The following is a 20713-nucleotide window of genomic DNA, read 5'->3' as shown; positions in this document are numbered from 1 at the left end:
GTAAGGAAAGAAGGCTGTGATTGGGGAAAGTCATAAATAACCTTTGGTGGGGGCAATGTCAAAGTGGATTGGATTTTTAGTCTTGCACATTGAATGGTTGGGGTGGTCAAACTTAACATGGTCTTTGCACCTCCTGCCTTGGATACATTTATTTGAACAATGGCGCACTGCACTATGAACCCAGCGATACTGGTTTGTGTTCACCGCCACGGCCAACATCGAGTGATACAATAATATTAACTTCTCCCCCTTTTACGTTATTTTGTAAATACGTCATCACTTTATCGATGCCGCTACCCGATTTGCGTCGCCTCAATCCCACAATTACGTCACTGACAGGATCGTCCGTCCTTTCTCATGTCCGTTGCCTCGGCCGTCGCCTCCACCTTCCCTGTAGATCGCTTTGATTTACGCCATTTAGATATTCGTCATTGCATCTTCCAGGAACGCATCCCCGATGTAAACCGGGGTATTACTGTGTCTGATTTCATTTTGGGTTTCCACCTTCAACAATGTGTGCTGAGCCAACGTGCTGAAGTATCGTCAAGAAAACCCCTTGATTAACACTCGCGGATTGACAAACAATTGTAATTGTGCCAAACTTAAGTTATTAGTATGGAGGAGCATGTGCCTCCAAGTTAAAATGATGAGCCTGGGAAACCGTGTGCGACTGGCTTGCTTCGAATATGTGCTGACGCAATTTCATTTCTTCTGTGCGATATGCATTACATCCACTCAATGCTTCTGGTGATTGCGCCGTTGGATTCTCTTTGAATTTGTTCCTGCATGGAAGAATGTGTTTACTTTGCATGTGCATACGTGTATGCATGCATGCATGTGCCCTTGAGAAAGGTTAGCAAAGTTAACTGTTGACTTTTATATGAGAACAAATTCATATTTTTTCATGCACTACTGTGATTCACAGCAAACTTAAAAGACTATGCGAACGATGGAAATGGATTTGAGTTGTGCAAGCGTGCGCTGTGCATGCATACAAATGTACATTGATGTGCAGAGTGTGGTCAGAACTTCTGGATTCAGTTTAAAGGATCTACTAGATTGTTGCAACTGCGTTACTATTGAAGAGTAGTCGGAGACTGGTTATGCACTTTTTTATTCTTCAAACCACAGCCACACTCGTTCCTAAAACCAACCCCGAACGCGCGCAGCCCCCTTTAAACCCCGACATCTCTGCCCTCGTTCCTAATACACATCTCCGTCTCGCACTCCGAGTCCGCGTGACGTCAGTGCCCTTTAACCCTTGACCCCTGTCTCGTGTATGCCCCTGCGTGTGATTGGTGCGTGCTATGCGGAGTGCGGAGATTTCATCTCTGCGTGGTGCGAGTGCGTGAGGATGGCTTGCAGATCTCCTACATATGGATATACATTTTTCTTACCTGGACCTGGATGGTGATTATTGTCTTAAGTTTTGCATGCGTGTATGTGTGTCTTTGTGTTTGTGCCTTGCCGGTTCCACCGAATGCAGAGCATTGGAAGTTCCTTCTCTACGCCCGGCAGATGGAAATTCGCGGAGTGGATATCGATGCCCCTTACTACAACTTCATCATCTCGTTTACTGTGCCTGACATTGACAATGTGACTGCTGTTGATTTCCACGGAGCGGAGCAGCGCATCTACTGGTCCGATGTTCGCACGCAGACCATAAAGCGTGCCTTCATCAATGGTACCAACGTAGAGACCATCGTTTCAGCAGGTAGGGTTCGTTTGCGTTTACTGTGGAGGGGGGTTTCCTTTCCTTGTTTAAGTGCCGAGACCCACCCGATGGAATGCTTTCAATAGCAGAAGCGAAGACGCCGCGCGTTTCATTGAAGCCTCGTGTTTCATTCGCGTCATTTATTTTGCGCACGTTTTGCACAAAGTCTACGTCCACGAGCCCGTTGATCGATTCTGCTAAGCGCGCAAAGGCTCAATCCTCCTCGAAAATGTACGAGACGGTAAACCCATCCAGGGGCCAGTTGCCTGGAACTCTGAATTGCTGCTGCCGTGTTGCCGAGAACATCCACGTGGTTTTCTTTTGGAGGAAGCAAAACATTCCCAAGCCCCATCACTCGAGTGTTTTTCATTAGGGTTTTCACCTGGGTATATTCAGGCTCGACTGTAATATTTGTGCGCGATGGCCACATTTTATAGCGCCACTGTAAGTCCTGGCCGTTTGATCAATCCTGCAATTAGTGTCATTCCCAGTACATGTTTTGAATCCACAGACATGGTAAATAATTATCGCGAGGAAATGTGCAGCCTCCAGGCACACAAAGGAAACCTGTTAGGCATTACTTGAAGGGTCCAATTTTTACACAAGTAACTTTCCACCCCCCCCCCTCCGCCTTCCCCTGCCCTCCCCCTTTCTCTTCTCCTCCGTACATGTGTCTCCTGCTGGGTGCAGACTTGGCAAACGCACACGGCTTGGCTGTCGACTGGATATCCGGGAACCTTTACTGGACCAGCTACGACGCGAACAAGAAGCAGATCAATGTGGCTCGCATGGACGGCTCCTTCAAGACGGCTGTGTTGCAAGGGCTGGACAAGCCCCATGGGCTGGCGCTGCACCCCATAAAAGGGTAATGGCCACAACGCGAATGGAAACAACGCGCGAATTAAAATATTTGGCACGCCATAAAATTCCTGCCAGTCCCCCGTTACACAGCAGATGGGCGGCGTTACTGTGCATACATTACCACTGGCAAAGGCCACGACAAAATGGGGTGATTTTTTCGATTTGGCAGGTTTTACCTTTTACAATGGTAAAAAAAATGTTTGTTTTAGTGGTAACAACTTCTCGGGCCTCAAAGCAAGAATGACATGAGTTTGGTTTCCGACTCGGGCACCTTTCTGCGTGGAGTTTGTATCTCTCCCCCTGTTGTTCTGCATGGGATTCCTCTGGGTTCCTCGGTTTCGTGACATACCTCGTAGAAAAAACTAATCAATCAATCTTTTTTTTACGTGCCAATATCGCCCTCAATAAAGTAAGCATCACAGTGCACATTACAACAGAACGGGAACGGTACAGGGGCATAAATCATAAATGTTTGTTATGTTTCAGCAGTAACATCCTAACTTTTGACACTGAGTATAGTCCTGCCTCTTTATCTAAATCTCAAGCAATAATTGTAATTATTTTTAACTAATTTTGTTTGCATTACTTCCCTGTTCTGTTATTCTGCCAAGCTGCTGTGCAGGATTCCTGGTGCTGCCAATGAAATCCGACATGATATGCAATGCCGGCTCATGTTGTGGTTAAATCAAAATCACATGGTTTAGGAGCGCTTCACTTTACACAACCAAAGTTTGCAGTGTGCTGATTTTAGAGACACTTTCATGTTTCAGTGTCAAAGAAAGTTAAACTGTTCTAGAAATGGAGCATGTGTACTGACGAGGGGAAAAGAACACGCTTGTAGAGTTGGCACAGAACCATGGGCTCATTTGTTGAATCAAATAGCAGTCCTTAACAAATATACTACATCTGCAATTGCCTGTTGGCTAGCAAGCAGCACTCCTGTGAAATATTTACTGAGGAGAATTGATTTTATTTTTGCTGTTAACACCACGTAAGATGCCTCTATCAATTGCTCTTTTGGAATATTTCTAAGGAGATAATTTCAATATTTTTAAACCTGAATGTAAATGGTCATTCTAATTGGTGCTCGCTAAAAGCATTTGCACCAGCAGTTTATAGGAATATTCAGGTTTTTTTTGCATGAACACAAGTCTGGTTATGAATTTGTATTTGTGAGTGGATGCATGCATATGTGAGCAGATGTGTACATATGTGTGCGTGCGTTTCTATTTTCAGAAAGATGTACTGGACAGATGGTGACACCATCAATGTAGCTAACATGGACGGAAGTGAAAAAGCTGTTCTCCACAACCAACAGAAAGGCCCTGTTGGTGAGTGCTCCTCACAGAGACACCCTGCCTGGATTCTTGTCTTTTGCACTGTCATTGGCTTTCCAGCCATTCATCGGCAACATTGGACTCTGTTTGAAGCATTTCCCAGGTGTCTAGCAAACTAAAAATGATGATGCATGAACCAAGATTTTTGGTGGTCTTCAAAAACTCTGCATGTTATTGTGAGATAAATATGCAAAGTTAATGCTGCCTCGTTTAATGAGTTGCACAAACCATGTGGTGTCTTTTTGAAACTGCTTATAAATACATACTTATTGATATGGCTTTAAGGAGGGCGGAGGGTTGGTTAAGTAAAGCAGTGAAAACACGTGATAATTGTGGGGAGCGGTAGCTCACTGAGCTTGAATCCAGAAACCGGAGTTCAACTCCCAACCATTGCTGACATCAGTATTGAGTTATATCTGATCCCGTCCTGGGTTCCCCCTGTTCACCAGCCATTAGCGACCAGCGTGGTGAAGTATGGTCAAACAACCCCCGTGAACCTTAGAGCATGGTTAGGCCTTGGTTCATTAGTGAACTACCTTCGAGAAATACGTTAGTAATTAGTTTAATACAAAGTTAATGCTACTGAACATAAATTAAGGCCAAAACATTTACTGTGATTCACTTCAACACATAAACTGTTGGATTTGCATTTCTGTGTATGCCATCAATGGCTGTAAGAGATGTCCTGCAATAGTGACAGTATGTACCTTTACATATATAACTTTAATATTTTCGTATTAGCTTTTTAAACCAGCGAAGTGACAATCTGCTTTGTTGTTAGACGCAAAATAAAATGAAAGTGCATTTGTAGTGAGTCCAACTGGGAGCAACACTATTTATTCAGTAACTCAACATAACAAAACACAACCTACACTTGGGTGTTGAATGCTCATCTAGCCACGCTACGGCAGAACTAGACATGGTTCGCTATCCCGGACCACAAGCTGGGTCCCGGACCGCGTGGCGAGAGGCTTCTTTTACCCGACGTGGATCTTCATCACCAGCAACACGAAGAACCTCGAGCCCCTCACGGGGCCCGTTATATCGGCCTGGGCTGGGGCTGGCTCCGCCCCTCGATCCGCCCACCTTCTAGATCTCTCGAGCTCTTTCCCGAAGGCTCCTGAGAGCTCTTTTATACCACGTGACCGCCCAGTGCCCCCCCCCCCCCCTCCAATATCATTCGGTCACGTGTCGGTAGGTCAACCAGCGTATCATGCCCAACGTAACCCTGGCTGGCTGATATTCCCTCTAGCTCCATCACCGGGAGCCCGCACCGCACACTGTACGTGGTGCCTCCGCGCTGACCAGCGCTCACCCAAGCCCCGCTAGGGCTAGTGCTACGCCCAGTAAGCGGGCTGCTCGTAATGCCAACACACTATCCGCCGTGGCTTCGTAAGCCCGGCACCACACAGTGACAATCACAGTCACTACACATTGAATAAAAACTAAAATACTTGATTTCAGTGTCGTCACTCAAGGGGCTTAACATAAAGCTGGCGTTCAATTTCTGGTCAAGGCTAACACCAGTGGCGAGCAATATCACTGATGTCCCTCCTCCCCCCTTCAGCACATCTGCACTGATCACGTAGTGAAGTACAGTCAAACAACCCCCACAACTGACACGGTGTGGGTAGGCCTTCATCCAGCAGTGGATTGCTATTGGCCGGGTTATATATGTATGTAAGATTCGAACCATGTCCATCCAGTGGCTACCATTGGCTTCTGGTTGCCGAACAAATACATTGTAAGGTCTCACTCATTACACACAAAGTGCTTTGTCACAAATGAAGCACAAGACCTTGATGATCTCGTCAAGATGCATACACCATCACACCAACTCAGGTCATCCTCGCAGCGGCTTTTGGCTAACCATCGCACAAAGATGGTTACTGCATCGCACGCTTTCAGATGTGCTGCTGCGGCAGTCTGGAACACTCTTCCTTCCGATGTTAGGAATCCACTGGAGCTATGCACTTTTAAATCATCTCGATTGAAAACTAATTTCTTTAGAACTGCTTTTTGTCTTTGCTTTTGTTGCCCTTGCCCGTACCTCCGATTGGCACGGACGGCTGCGTATGGTGCGAAAGGAGGAGTTCAACGTACACAAGCGTACACGTGCGGCATGTGCTTGCGCGCTGCTCTTGTTCGCGCGTTAACGGGGACTTGTTCGCGTGAGCAGGATTGTCCATTGACTACGAGGAGAGCAAGTTGTACTGGATCAGCTCTGGGAACGGCACCATCAACCGCTGTGAGCTGGACGGCTCGGGGCTGGAAATTGTAGAAACGATGAAAAGCAAGCTCACCAAGCCGTCGGCACTCGCCATCATGGGTAACATTGTATTGATTTGTTTTACGTGCCCGTGTTTTTTCTTTTTATAACCCATCAATGTCTGGTCAATAAGAAGTCACTCCTGCTTATTCGCTGTCCCCGTCGGCTGGAATTATTTCACCCATCGCCTGAATGCAACTTGTTCGGTCAATAATCTCAAGGTTCGTAAATAGGTTGCTTTTTCATCTACACAATACAAGTTATTGTATCGTCGTTCATATTCTCCCGTCAACGTTATGCATATGCACACTGTTCACACTGTTTCTGCTGTGTGCAGCTGTTATTGTTGCTGTTCACCCTGTAGCTTCCCACTTTATGTATGTATGTTGCAGTTCTTTCTCACCGTACTTAGCCATCCGTGATAATTAAACAGATGTTATAGTGGCTGCTAAATTCTTTGATTTCATATATGCTCGAGAATTCACTTGTTTCCCAGATCCCTCAACTCCAATCCTCTCCTCAAGCCCTTTCTGTCACAGGGGGGTTACGATATGCATCGATTTACGCGCTTTAGATATTCGCATTTTATTTTCTGCCAGAACTACATGTTCTGGTATGTACATGCACAGCCCGTCATTAATTTGCTGCTGTATGTGAGAGAAATAATAATTATGGTTAATTGATTCATGACACATTTATAATAGACGTTTAATTCAATAAAGATAGCATTACAATTCAAGAAGCGTTAAACAAACATTCAAAGCTCGAAAAAAAAACTGAGGAATTTTAAGTTAATAACCTCTCCTCCTTTGACTTAAAGCTTTCATGACTGCAGGAATTCATATTATTTGGGTCTTTCGGTAAAGTCACGTAGATAGGTTCATGTATGTATGTATTAACCTATCTACGTGACTTTACCGAAAGACCCAAATAATTATACTCTCCCCCTTTTTTTTGGGGACAAAGGTAACAGGTGTCAGGGTTCGATCCCGACCCAGATGCCTGTATATTTGGAGTTTGTATATTCTCCCCGTGGACACGTGGATTTTTATCAGGGCCCTCAGGTTTGTCCCTCCACATTTAGAAACATGCGTTTATTGCGGCCACAAATACTCTACATTTCTACGCGATAAGCCACTTCGTTGAGCTATCATTTGTGGCGAGGTCACTTATGAAAAAGAGCTCTGCAGCTCAATGGGACCTTACTTGGTAAAATAACAAAAATGTATTCCGTTGTTTAGAAAATCGCCTAAAAACAAAAGCAAATCCGTTCACTTTTTCTCGTGCAGGAAGCTATCAATTCAACAACCAGAAAAAAAATGTATACATGCAGGCAGTATACACATGGTAGTACATACGGAAACATGTGTTTCCAAGAGCGGAACAGAAGAGGAATCTCAGCATTTTGCATCTCACAATGACATTGCCATTTTTGTACACATTCTACTCACATTCTCGCAACTGCTATTTGCTTCAAAGAGCTGAGATTATGGCAATTTTTATTTAACCAGCAGCTGTATGGCAGTTTTGTGCTTCTTAAGACGCATCAGTCTAGTATCGCCGCCACTGGCTATTGCTGATATTTGTGAGAGAGGGGTGTGCGATGAAAAGCCCTCACTCTCCCCCTGCAAGATTGAGGGGACATTCTGCACAGCCTGAGAGCAGCAAAAACAAATCCAAGTTGAAGCCTTTTTCCGCAGCTATGGAATATATTCAACACAGATAAAATGCAATGCAGACTGTAAGCAAATTGCAGGTACGTTTTTCTTCTGAAAACCTGTTTTGTACATATCCTATCAAATCAAAAACGTAATTTATTTGTGCTTCCGTTTGCTGAGCTGTAGATGCGAATGCAACTTATTGGATGACCTATTTTTTTTAAAATAGAGATGAAGCAAATCTACGCTTATCTCTACATGAAACAGTGTTCCATAACAGAAGCATACATTTATTGAACATAATTTCATGATGCTGTACAAGCTTCACTGTAATGTTAGCCATACCATATCTAGAGCCTCGGAATACAGTTTTGCCTCAATACAAGTCTGAGCTTATATTGTAAAAGATTTTTCAAATAACATTCATCTTCATTCACATTCCAATTTGACCTATTGCTCACAGTTTTATATGAGCTAGTTCCTTGCCAGGCACTTTCACTGTACACTGCCAGGTGTGACGGTGTTTGTGAGGAAGAGATGTTTGTATGTGTGTGTATGGGGAGCGGTAGTGTAGCGGTCTGCGTGCTGCGCTACGAACCTGGCAACCCGAGTTCGATTCCCACTCACAGCCAACACCAGTAACAATTATCTGAACTGGGCCTCCCCTAGGTCGACCCAGCCTCAAATGAGTACCTGGTGCGGTGTGTAAACATCGCCACCGGGGATTCCAAGGCGGTCGGGCGTGGTGCTGGACAACCACCCCCTCGTGTACCGTTCCGGGCTTCATAGGTGCTTGCTAACAGCACTTGCCCCAACCGTCTGTGCAGGCTATACGGGAGACCTTTGTATGTTTTTCTTTGTATGGGCATCTGTAGCGTAACTGTTAGCGCGTTGCACTACTAACCTGGCGTCCTGAGTTTGATTTCCGCTCACGACCAATAACAGTGGCGATTATCTGAATCGGTCCTGGGCCTCCCCTAGGTCGACTCAGCCTCAAATGAGTATCTAGTGCTGTGTGTAAGCATCGCCACTAGGAAGACAAAGGCATAAAGGGCGTGGTGCTGGCCACCCACCCCCTCGTGTGCCGGTTCCGGCCTTCATAGGTGCTTACTAACAGCACTTGCCCCAACAGTCTGTTTCAAGCTATATGGGGGACCTTTGTCTTTGTTTTTTGGGGAGCTGTAGCATCGCAATTATCGCTCTGCATTACGAAATCGACGACCTGAGTCCAATTCCCGCTCACGGCCAACACCGGCGATGATTGTCTCAACCGGTATTTGGCCTCTCCTCGGTCGACTCTGCCTCAAATGAGTGCCTGGTGCGATGTGTAAACATCGCCACTAGGAAGACAAAGGCGGTAGAGCATGGTGCTGTGGCCACCCACCGCCTCGTGTTCTGGGCCGGCATTCAGTGCTGCACGCTAACAGCACTTGGCTCAACAGCCTGTTCAAGGCTATACAATACATCTTTGTCTTTTTGTGGGAGAAGAAGCGTTCCAGACATCTTATTTCATCAAGTGCATACCTAGAAATATTTAATCACTTCATTACATTTTTATTGACTTTGTCTTTGTATTCATTGGAATATTATTTTTCACCGTTCATGGTAATTAGAATTTTTTTCTTAATTGATATTACCTTGTGTCCTTTATAATACATTATATTTCAGAAACTGTGGCTTTAATTTTTGATTCAGTAATGGTTAAACCATGTATTCTATGGTTAGTGTGTTTTTTTTACTGGTCATGCTCCAATGAAAATGGCACCAATGTTCATCTGTGAAAGAACAGGAATTCAATTTTTTTTTATAAAAATAAATATGGTAAATTTAATTGTAGCACAGCATCTCGTGTTCTTATTCAGCCTGACCCTAGGGTATTGTGACAGTGAGCACTGAGGTTTGTCATCCTATCACACAGCTCACCATGTGTGGAGCTGTAACGTCTCTAACATGTGTCCATTAACATACCTCGTTGCATCTGTGGTGACTTTATCAGAGCCATATCCTGCATTCCTCGTGCCAAAATGTGATTTTTTTATTGATTTTAGTTTGCATGTATTAGGAGATTCAGTGACATTTCTGGACAGATAACTTAACTGGTGGTGGTTGTACGCATGTTTGACTTAGGGACGTTAATTTTGGCTTTAGTACCTACGGCATTCAGACAAAAAAACAACACCTCCAGGAAATTCCAAAGACCCGCGGGGAGAGTAGAATGGTTTCCTGGATCCGCAACTTTGTTCTACTTAAAATTCCTGCAGTGTAAGTCACGCGCAGAGCGGCAACTGTTTCATTATTGACTGGGCTTTGATCATCTCTAAGACGCGCAGCAGAAATAACTTATTTGTATTGAATCCCGTAAGTAGTGTTCCCCCTGTATTTTACATTCAGTGTAAAAAAGAAAAAGATCAATTTATGTTATCCTGATGGAACAGGAAAGATTTTCTAATTTCGCTTTATTACACCGGCGTAAATGCTGACCACCATCGGGCAATCCCAAGTTGTGTTAGCAATTTTGTCTGTGGAGCTGCGCTTTGACTCCTCAGAGTAGAATTCATGTCGACATTGATGTGTTACTCTAGGCTCTAATACATGCCATTTCACTCCTTTTTTCATAAACAATTTCTCTCTTCTGCATCTCAGTTGATGGTAGCATTGCTTGTTTTCAACAAAGAAACCTGCATCTGTTGGATTGGACAATCATCCCTTTTCATGGACTTTCTTGGCAGTGGGTGGTAACGTTTCGGTAGCCCAAAGCACAAAATGCGGTGATTGCCAGTGTTTCAAAAGCTCTGTAGCATTGATGATCAATGATTATGGTATTTCTGAAGATTTTATAACTGCAGCTGAAAATATTTTTTTTTTAATATGTCCTTTTTCACTTACAGTATCTTGCCTTGATTGTGTGAATTACATTCACGAAATATTTAAAACTAAATATGTTTTAGTATTGAATTCATGTATTGTTTTTCGTGGTTTGTGAAGTACGATCTATGGGATTGTGTTTTTTATGAAGACCAGTAAACATGATTTGTGATGAACATCATCAACCTTGAAATGCATAAGGAGCTTTATGTTTTAATATGTTAATGCCAAGTGCATGGTGCAGAGAGTTTGTGATTGCTGTTAAAGATGTGCTCCATCAACAAGGCGTTCTCCTTTTAGTGACGAAATGCTGACGGGAATGTTTTCTTCAAGTTATGATTTTAATTTTGAACAAAAGAAGGCAATGTTTTTTTTTCCTCTGCAGGAAAAACTGATTATGTCAAAACAGCATTGTAATTGGCTTCAATGCTTGTATTTTCTTTTTAACGTATAAATTGAAATAGAATTGCCATTTATCAGCAGGACTTCTTGCACAATGCTATTATGGTTTATAGCGTGACGGTTGTGTTCAGACAAATGTGATGCGGTCTTGAATGTGAAGGTGGGAGGGAACGTTTGTGCTTAATAGTCAGAACCAGAATCTTTATTTCGACTGGAGGAAGCCCTGAGTTGTTGAAAACATAGACATTTTATTTTCACAAGCACATTTGTCTGCCATATATTATCGTTTTTACACTTCATATGCGCTACACACATGTACCGAGATGTTTGATTTTTTGTTTGATGTTCGCAGTTTCTACGTGTATACATTTCTTGACAGTGATCTGTACCTGAATGATTTATGTCATGCTACATCATAAAGCTTGTTCATTTTTATCCTTTTGATCGGACTAAACGCATTTGAGCAGCCTGATTACTGCACAATTGCACCATCATAACCTGTTTAAAGCTAACCTGATCAGTTGAAATCAGAATTCATGTCTTGTTATGGTTTGCATTTCCTCGTGGAAAATTCTGCCGCTATATACCTGATGCTGTCTAGATTTAGCAAATGAGAATTTACATTGATTATGGTTTTTTTTATAATTTAATATTGTGGATAAAAAACACATGATATTTTTGAAGATACATTTTCAAATGCTTGGAAAAGATGTAGGCATGTGCCTCGCATTTTTGTAAATTTGCTAACAACCCTGATAAGCATACACATATAGTCTGATCTTTTGTAGTGTGTATGTAGGCTGATCTTTTGATCATTTGACTGACCTTTTTGTAAGGCATTCACCTCTTTCCTACATCGCTTAATATATTTTGTAGCTTCCGATAATTTGTACTCTGGGAGCTTTTAATGTTGCCCCTCTATTTTCGAGTTTGTCTACATTTTGCTACCTCTTCACTTCGATTTTTCATGTTAACTTTCATGTTCATTTTTTTCCTGTAATTAGATTTGTTATCTTTATAGCTATATTGCAGTATCTCTTGCATCACACCCAGCCTGTAATCTCTTCCTGTGTAATATGAGCTGATGACAGATGTGTCTGACAATCAAGTGAATGTCATTCGTATTTTTTTGTTCATCTAGACTTTTCCGTGTTCCTTTCCGAGATTTAAACTTCTTAAACAATTTGCACATTGCATTCGTTGTCATTGCTGGTTGCAAATCAAATAGTAATTTCCCAATTCAATCTTCACTTTTTCTGAGGGAAAATTGCACACCCTTCACAATCGACATTTAATAACTAAAGAGTGGACTATTTTCAACTACTTTCATCAACTATACTGAGAAAATGTCAAGTCTTGGCTCCAAAAAAAACTTGAGTAGATTAACAATTTGACTAAAAACAGCAGTGGCCAATTGGCGTCTCCTGGGCAGCATTTCGGCCTTTTAATCCACCACATGTGGCTCTATTGAAGGGTCATAACGTAGAACGTACTATCACAGTTACAAAGAATAATGAATGTATCCCGTGCTGTGCCGAAAACTGTCTATATATACTTATATATAGATGTATAAACTTGTTTTTTTGCAGAACTCATGGGTACTTTTTGGCCCTTGGTCTGTTACCGGTTGACCAACCCCTGGACTAGAAGAATAATAATCATCGTGTAAAGTGGACCAATGTGTGACGCCTGTGCCCCATGTAGGAGAGAAGCTCTGGTGGGCGGACCAGGCCTCTGAGCAGCTTGGGACCTGCAGCAAGCGCGATGGCTCCAACGCAGTCGTCCTGCGCAATTCCACAGCCAACGTGATGCACTTGCGCGTGTACGACCGGGACCTGCAGAAAGGTGGGGGGGGCAGGGGGGGCTGTACCGCAATTAGGCAGAGGTACACGTGTCCGCAGTGGGATGACAAATGTTGAGTTATCTTTGTGGTTTTAAAGTATCAAGTTGTTAAGTTTTATTTTCGACCATCATGGCACCCCACATCTTGTTTTTGTGCATTACTGATGATGCAAATGCTTGTTTATTTTATTTGAAGATTGATAATTATGCAATGTGTGTTTTATATTCGTTTTTACAATAATTAATGTGTTTCCCTTTTAAAATTGTAGTTGCAAAATATCCTAACAATATTGTGGATATGAAACTAAATGTGATAAAAAAAAAATGCTTTTATTCCTGCCAATTTGCGCTACCTAGCTGTTTGCTAAAACCAAATGGGTAGATGACATAATCCATATTGTACTCTATATTTTTTTGTTCTGAAAGATAAACTTAATTAATTATTTAAGCATTATTTAAGCGAACATTGTTTACATAACAAGTCGAATTTTGTCCATACAAGTCCGACGACTTCATCTCTTTAAGCGTCCTTGAATTAAGTTCCAGATCACAGTTCTTAAGACAAATAATCCTTTGTTTCTACAGCCTAACTGAGATTGGGTTAATATATATTCATATTCTTAGGTTTATTCCGGTAAAGTCACGTAGGTAAAAAATCAAAATTAATAAAAGTAAAATAAAAATAAAATAAAAATCACGACGTTTCGAAGGCAACACAAGCTTCCGTCTTCAGGTGGAACCGTCACAGCTCGCTTGCTTGATTACACTGTAACAGCACGCTTGCTTTATTACAGCTATTGTGCTTCCGAAACGTCGTGATTTTAATTTTATTTTTATTTAACTTTTATTAATTTAGATTTTTTACCTACGTGACTTTACCGGAAAAAACCTAAGAATATGAATACTTGCAGTCACGAAAGCTTCAAATCTAGAATTAATATATATTCAATGTCATCGAGAAAAGGAAAAGAAGTAACCTAACATCCCAGTGGAGCAGGTGGTGACATGGCCAAACGGCAGCGCGATTGCCACGTGGTGCGTCTTGAGGATCGTGGTTCCAGACCAGCGGACACTCTGGTTAATGCTGTCGGTATATTAATCAATAATAAGACGCGCTACCTCCTTTACTGTGGACATTAAAGAGCCCATCACATTTTTTTTAAGAGTAGGCAATGTGTACTGACATCGTAGTTAAAAAAAAAACATTTAAGCACATAGCAGCATCGTCCCTCTATTGGCAGGAAAACACAGCTCCTTCAAAATGGCCTTGCGTTTTTTGAACGGCGCAAATACTAAATGTACCGAATCGCTGACAATCGCCAAATGCGCACGTTATGCTTTAGTTTCACATGGGCCGCCTTGCTCCCCTCCTGGAGGAAGTCAAAACACGTGGGCATGTTGTGACCACCTTTGCCCCCAGGCACGAACCCGTGCAGCGTGAACAACGGAAACTGCGCCCAGCTGTGCCTCCCCAGCTCGGAGACGGTGCGCACCTGCCGCTGCACGGCCGGCTACAACCTGCAGGCTGACCAGCGCAACTGCGAAGGTTAGGCTGCATTGCATCACCAATTGTGCGGCGCTGTGATCCAGCGAGGGTTGTGGTGGCGTCGCACCCAATTCTTTTCACGGCTCTCCCTCCTTACCCGTGGGGGTTGAGGTCGCTATCTCCTGCCTTGCCCCAAGGCATTTCAGGACAGCAATTTGATTTATTTTCATCTCTACAGGAACTGAGTGCTACCCTTCCTCACACGTGTATAGGTTTTTAGCTAGGTTATTCTGGCGTTCTCCCCCCGTGTATACAAGCTCATGAGTAGATTTGGCCAAAATCTCAGTGTAGGACCCACAGAGCTTGGGCAATTGGTGGCACGGGTTCTGGCTGCCTTCCCACTTGTCTGTGGTTTCCCGTACCTCTAAATCATTCTCCCCCTCTTGAGAGTGAACACACACTGTGTGCAGTACAAATGAGAAATTATTCATTTATATACATTTTTATAATTTTTTTCATTTGAGGATTCCAATTTGAATTTGAACGCTAAAATGAAGTCAAAAGAATAACGTGCAACCCTTTGCCAATCCGCTGCTGGATGAAGGTCTCTCCAAGCCGTGTCAGCCATGGGATTGGTGAAGCAGTTGTTACCCAGGAGACGGTCACTATCACTCAACACTCGTGTTAACCGTGGCTGAGAAGCGAACTCGGCTTCTTGTGTTCATGCCACTGCTTTATCGCTGGGGGCACAAGGTTGTAGAAGAATCCATGTTCCTGTGATGGTGCCTTTACGCTCAGCAAAGATGACTTGCGTTCACTGTTTCAGAATGCGGTGCGGCTTATCAGGCACGCTTAATTTTACTGACCAAGGAGAGATGATGGGAATGATTTTTCAACTGTGAGCCCGGGTCTTCCCTTTTGATTTATCTGCTCCCGCTGTTTTCTATGATCTGGTTATCTCTATGGCTTCCCATGTTAGGGTCAGGTGGTTTGAAGTGTGCTTGTGTCCATGCAAAGCAGGTATCGGAGCCTTCCTGCTGTACTCCGTTCACGAAGGCATCCGTGGCATCCCCCTGGACCCAGCCGATAAGACCGATGCCTTGGTGCCAATATCCGGCACCTCGCTCGCCGTTGGCATTGATTTTCATGCAGGTCAGCATGTTCGACTCAACACGCCAATGTACTCGTACGCTCGCGCACGCATACAAAGACAAACCCACCCTATAGCATTTCGATTGTTGGAACAAGTGCACTTAGTGAGCAACTATGAAGGCTAGCATGGTACACGAGTAAATGATATGGCGAGAACTATGCCTTGGTCACAATTGTCTTAGTGCTGATGTTTACACAACTCACCATATACTTGTACGAGGCCGAGCTGGCATAGGGGACCGGTTTAGATAATCGTCAATGATGTTAGCCATGTTCAGGAATCGAACTCAGGCCACCGGGTGCAGTGTATTGATCACTGCACCACTGCTCACACATACACATGCAAATATGAAGAGTAAAAAAAACAAGTATTTTAAAAATTATTTGCATGCACATATATATGTGTATGTTGAACTTCTTTTGCACCGCACGTAGCCATCTGTGCTAATCGGAGGTGCGGGGCTAATCGCAGGTGTGAAAAAAATATGAGAATTGAACGTGGCTGCACATTTTATATCATGGGATTTATTTTCTCTCCAATGTTTCTGTTATGTAGCAAATACGTTGATTGATCGTTGTTTAATATATATATACACAGCAGTCCGATATCGTACACAGGGTGACCTAAATATATAATCCAATATTCGAGAATTATAATTAGATGGCAGTTTGAGCTCAATCCATACATATGTAGCGGGTTCACTTGAGAGACACACTAATTCAGGAGGCAACATGTTAATTTTACGATCACAATGGGGTAACTACATAGCCAGTAACCACCACGGGGTAACTACACACTGCCTGACCCACGATGCCGAGCACGAAGACCGGAGACCGGGGAGAAGACGTAGCACGGCGGGTTCCGTTCCAGCAGACAGCCCCGATGGGACCCCGAGACCTCCCTTTTATGCCCCCCAGTGTGGCCTGGCTCCGCCTTCGGCCACGCCCCCTTCTGGAACTTACCAGAAGATTCTAGGCCATACACCACGTGTCCCTTCGGTCACCTTTGGCCCACATCCTTACCTTGTCCTGTCACGTGCCTTTGCCAGCCAACCAGGCTGCTACCCTGTCAGATGCCCCCTCTCCTCCAGCCACCAGAACCATGCCCCCTAGGGACCCTTTTCCATGACATAGCGTCCCCTGCTGGCAGAGAGGGCTACTACACTCCCAGTTCCCCTCTCAGTAACTGGTGTTCGGCGCCATCGTGACCCATTATATGTCACTACACATGTATAAGTATATATACACACATACACTGGCAGCATGTTTATTTTATTAACTTTTTATGTTACCATCATATCAACTATGCGTTTCAAATTGTAAATGTTTATTCTCAAAATAATTTTCGTTTTTTTTGTGTTATGGACAACCAGTATGAGACGTGTTACATGCACAGTTATGTTTCTTTCCTTCAATTGGACCTATGTATCAGTGCAGTGTGTGTCAATGTTTTGTCCAGGCAACGATACAATCTACTGGGTGGACATGGGATTAAGCAGCATTCACCGTGCAAAGCGAGACCAGACTTGGAGAGAGGACATCATCACCAATGGCCTGGGAAGAGTGGAAGGAATTGCTGTGGACTGGATTGCCGGTAATGGGCATGGGGGGGAAGTGATCAATCGGCAAAAGAAAAAGCAATAGCTTTCTTCCTTCGCAAACGAGCAATAGAAGTCCATCGATCTTCTTCTTCTGTATAGGATTGGGTGCACCGGGGTGGGGGCAGGGGGCTGGAAGCAACAGTTTGTATAGATGTCAGATATCATAGTTTAATGTTAAGGTCCTTCAATCAATCCAAGGCGGCAGTGTACGCTGTATGGATTGCAGCGATACTGCCAGGCCGTGCGTGGAAGGCCGCACTTGTAGGTGATGTGATCTCCATCTGGGGTCCTGAGCAAGTAGTGAAAATTCCACATTTCTGTTGCAGCCCGGCAGATCGCATCTGTGGAATTCCCACGGCGACGAAGTGGCATTGATTTAACCACCCCCCCCCCCCCATGGATGAATGTGGTTGAGCTGATCTGTCTGCCGGGATATAAACGCACAACTTGCAACTGCTAGTCAAGTGTTGGAAACACAGCAGTAGGGCATTGAAATCCAAACTTCTCTTTTTAATGAAACTGATGTGATTTCCAACTAATGCCTAAAGGCCACCGTTAATCTGTATTTATATGTTTAATATATTCAAATAACTCTGAAAGGATTGCCGAGCATTTTATAGCTAAAGGCTGTCTTGCATGCAGTCACATGAATTTTTAAACCACGTGTGATGTTAGAACTGCATTGTTCGACATTATTACCTATTTTGACATGTAATCCTGTCTGATGTAGGTCACATCGAATATCCTGTTTGAATGAGACTCCTCAGTCTGTGGCCAGTGAAAGTATCACAATGTCTGGCAATGTAATGGAGCAGGATAATACATCCAGCCTGCCGAATTCCCATTTGGAAGCCCTACTTTAGATGAGGTTCATTCCAAAAAAGATTTTTTTTTTCATCAGAGTAATCTAAATCCAATTGATTCACAGTAATTATAATTGATTCGAAAATACTATACCTAATCCTAATTGATGAACATGACTCAACGCCAAATTGCCTGTGTGTTCAGTGACTTGTTTTTTTGTAAAAAAAAAGTATTCTTTCTTTTTGTGCACAAACACAATTGGTAAATGTTGACGCATTTGAAAATCTTTCCATTATTGTGCAGGTGCTTTTTGTTTAAACATGTATTATACAATTATATAAATGATGTCTGTACATTACACAATTTCTATACTGTGTGATACCAACATGGTTGTAGTATTTATATATAAAAGTCAACATTAGGATTGCTAAGTCAACAATCCAGCTGTCAATATCTTACACTGCTGAACATTGGTATGTGATTGGTATTGGTGTTGTTTTACACTTGCCATTATCCTGCCCAAAATAGTCACCATAAGGAATGGGCACAACATTGATTTCATTAATCTAGAATGTTGAGACAAAAGATATCCTCCAAAGTCCATAAACCTCAGTCACAGGCAATCTAATCCACAGTCGGTAAAGATAATTGGTTTTATCAATGTGAGGCATGGAATACAGTATGTAGCAGAATAATAAACATGGTGTATCTGCTTTTTCCCGCTAAATACAAGGTTCTGAGGCCTAATTTTCAGTGTACTTTGCATCGCAGCTTGTTTTTGACACTGTTGATCTTTCATTTTCTACAGCTGCCTGATAAATTCTGTGAGGGAAAGTAAATATATAGTGTGATATCTTGCAATGTTAATTCAGCACACCCCGTAGGATACCATTTAAATGTATAGCCCCAATGTGTGAAATTTGTTATAGAATACATTACAAAATGAAATGTAAAAAAAAATATGTACAAACAATAATTGCCTTCATCTAAAAGCTATTTTCACTTACATAATTAAAAATAAAATGCAATTTTCTTCCTCGTAGGTAAATAAAATACATTTCAATGTTCCCCACGTGACCCAGGTCACCACTGAAAAAAGAGCATTTACATTCCAATTGGAATTCGCATGCTCAGGGTAATTGAATAAACATTGAAAACAAATCCGCAAAGCAAATGTGATATTTCTGTTAAACCATCTGCTGCTGCTGCATGCATCTGTGTGCTCAGGAAACATCTACTGGATTGACCAGGGCTTTGACGTGATTGAGGTGGCCAGATTAAACGGCTCCTTCCGCTACGTGGTCATCTCGCAGGGGCTGGATAAGCCCCGGGCCATCGCCGTGCACCCAGATAAAGGGTGAGGGAACGCGTTGGCACCTTTACAGCGAGTGGATGTACTGCACTGTGCGTTCTCGAAATGCATTGGCTGTTATTTCTTACCTTCGTAGCCGAAAAATATTTCGGGCAAATTTACTCAAAAATAATAATATAAATGCCAATGTTGTTGTTATTATTATTCTTTTCTACAATAACACATTTTTTACAGCAGATCTAAAACAATACATGTCACCACTGAACACGTCACATGCATGGAATAGTCACATTAGATTGCCAATTATGCTTGAATCGGGCAAATAAACATCTTCATAGCACAGGAGTATCTCAGTAAACCTATCTTTAGGCTATTTTAGGTCCCATGTTTATACTTGTGTATAAAAAATAAAAATGCATATATTCGACATTTTTGTTGAAATAAACCTTAGTTTTAATATAATGCCTACTTATATTCACTCATATTTTGTATGTATAGTGTTCTATTATACAGCATGTGTATTGCTTCAAATGAAATGTACACACTCTAAATAGAAATACATTTTAATCTATTAACCGTTGGGCCTTTTGGATTGTTGTTTTACAGCAGTATTTGTTTGTGCCTGCCATACTTCTGGGCAAATTGTATAGATGCTTAACTAAATGTATTTGTCATAATTCTCCATGGCAGTGCTTAATTATATTTACTCTCAATATGAAGCTACCATTAAACATTGCACAATTGTTTCAAACATAAAGTGAGCCCAAATTGATTGCTACATATATAAAATGAATTGGTAAGGCAAATATATAATGTACAAACAACATCTTGAAGTCTAATCTTTTTAATCAGTTTATCAAAAAAGCTTTGCTTCATTTGTAAAAAAAACGTAATAAGATGTTGTTTCATTTATATGCATGAGCATTGTCACTATAAAATCGTTTTGGCGGCATGTTAAAGATACCACTATAGATACATACATTGGAGCAAAGATGTAAATGGCATGCGACTGTACCTTCCATCTATGACGATGCACGTGCCTGGTATTGCTGTGAATTTATTGTTTAGTTCCGTGTGAGAATATGAACTGCCTTTGGTGACAAATCTATGATCTATGAATTTTTTAATTACGTTGTTTTTTGTGTGTGAATAATAGAGCCTGCGATATTAAAATACTACTCACAGTACCCTCTAGCAATCTATACTTTGTAAAGCTGTCATTTGCCAGTGGAATATTTAATCTCTGTGTATTCATGAGAATTTCTCATTATCCACACCTTCAGAAATTTGCGATGAGAATTTTAAAAGTGTGCCATGTAACAGTGCGCTAGAATTTGTCCTGTATGTGTCTGTGTATGCCACTGGACCTTATCTTGTTTTATTGTTATGAACTTTTATCTTGAGAGCTGG

The 20713-nt window shown here is 42.4% G+C and overlaps 1 protein-coding gene across 8 annotated transcripts in view; it reads left to right on the top strand.

Annotated features, from left to right (window-relative positions):
- LOC144934588 (prolow-density lipoprotein receptor-related protein 1-like) overlaps positions 1 to 20713 on the top strand; it is a 308957-nt gene that overhangs the window by 214786 nt on the left and 73458 nt on the right. For 6 of the 8 annotated variants that reach the window (XM_078860552.1, XM_078860551.1, XM_078860554.1 and 3 more), the window contains 9 exons: positions 1487 to 1714; positions 2405 to 2579; positions 3812 to 3906; positions 6092 to 6241; positions 12811 to 12951; positions 14369 to 14494; positions 15452 to 15586; positions 17046 to 17180; positions 19219 to 19348. In XM_078860552.1, coding sequence (XP_078716678.1) covers positions 1487 to 1714; positions 2405 to 2579; positions 3812 to 3906; positions 6092 to 6241; positions 12811 to 12951; positions 14369 to 14494; positions 15452 to 15586; positions 17046 to 17180; positions 19219 to 19348 — 1315 coding nt within the window. The remainder of the gene's footprint in view (positions 1 to 1486; positions 1715 to 2404; positions 2580 to 3811; positions 3907 to 6091; positions 6242 to 12810; positions 12952 to 14368; positions 14495 to 15451; positions 15587 to 17045; positions 17181 to 19218; positions 19349 to 20713) is intronic. The other 2 variants (XM_078860553.1, XM_078860550.1) reach the window with 1 other exon arrangement.

This window comes from Lampetra fluviatilis, chromosome 10, assembly GCF_964198595.1.
Source record: "Lampetra fluviatilis chromosome 10, kcLamFluv1.1, whole genome shotgun sequence".
Classification (NCBI taxonomy): Eukaryota; Metazoa; Chordata; class Hyperoartia; order Petromyzontiformes; family Petromyzontidae; genus Lampetra; species Lampetra fluviatilis.
The sequence above is the reverse complement of the archived record's forward strand: the minus strand, read 5'-3'. Positions and strand labels throughout refer to the sequence as shown.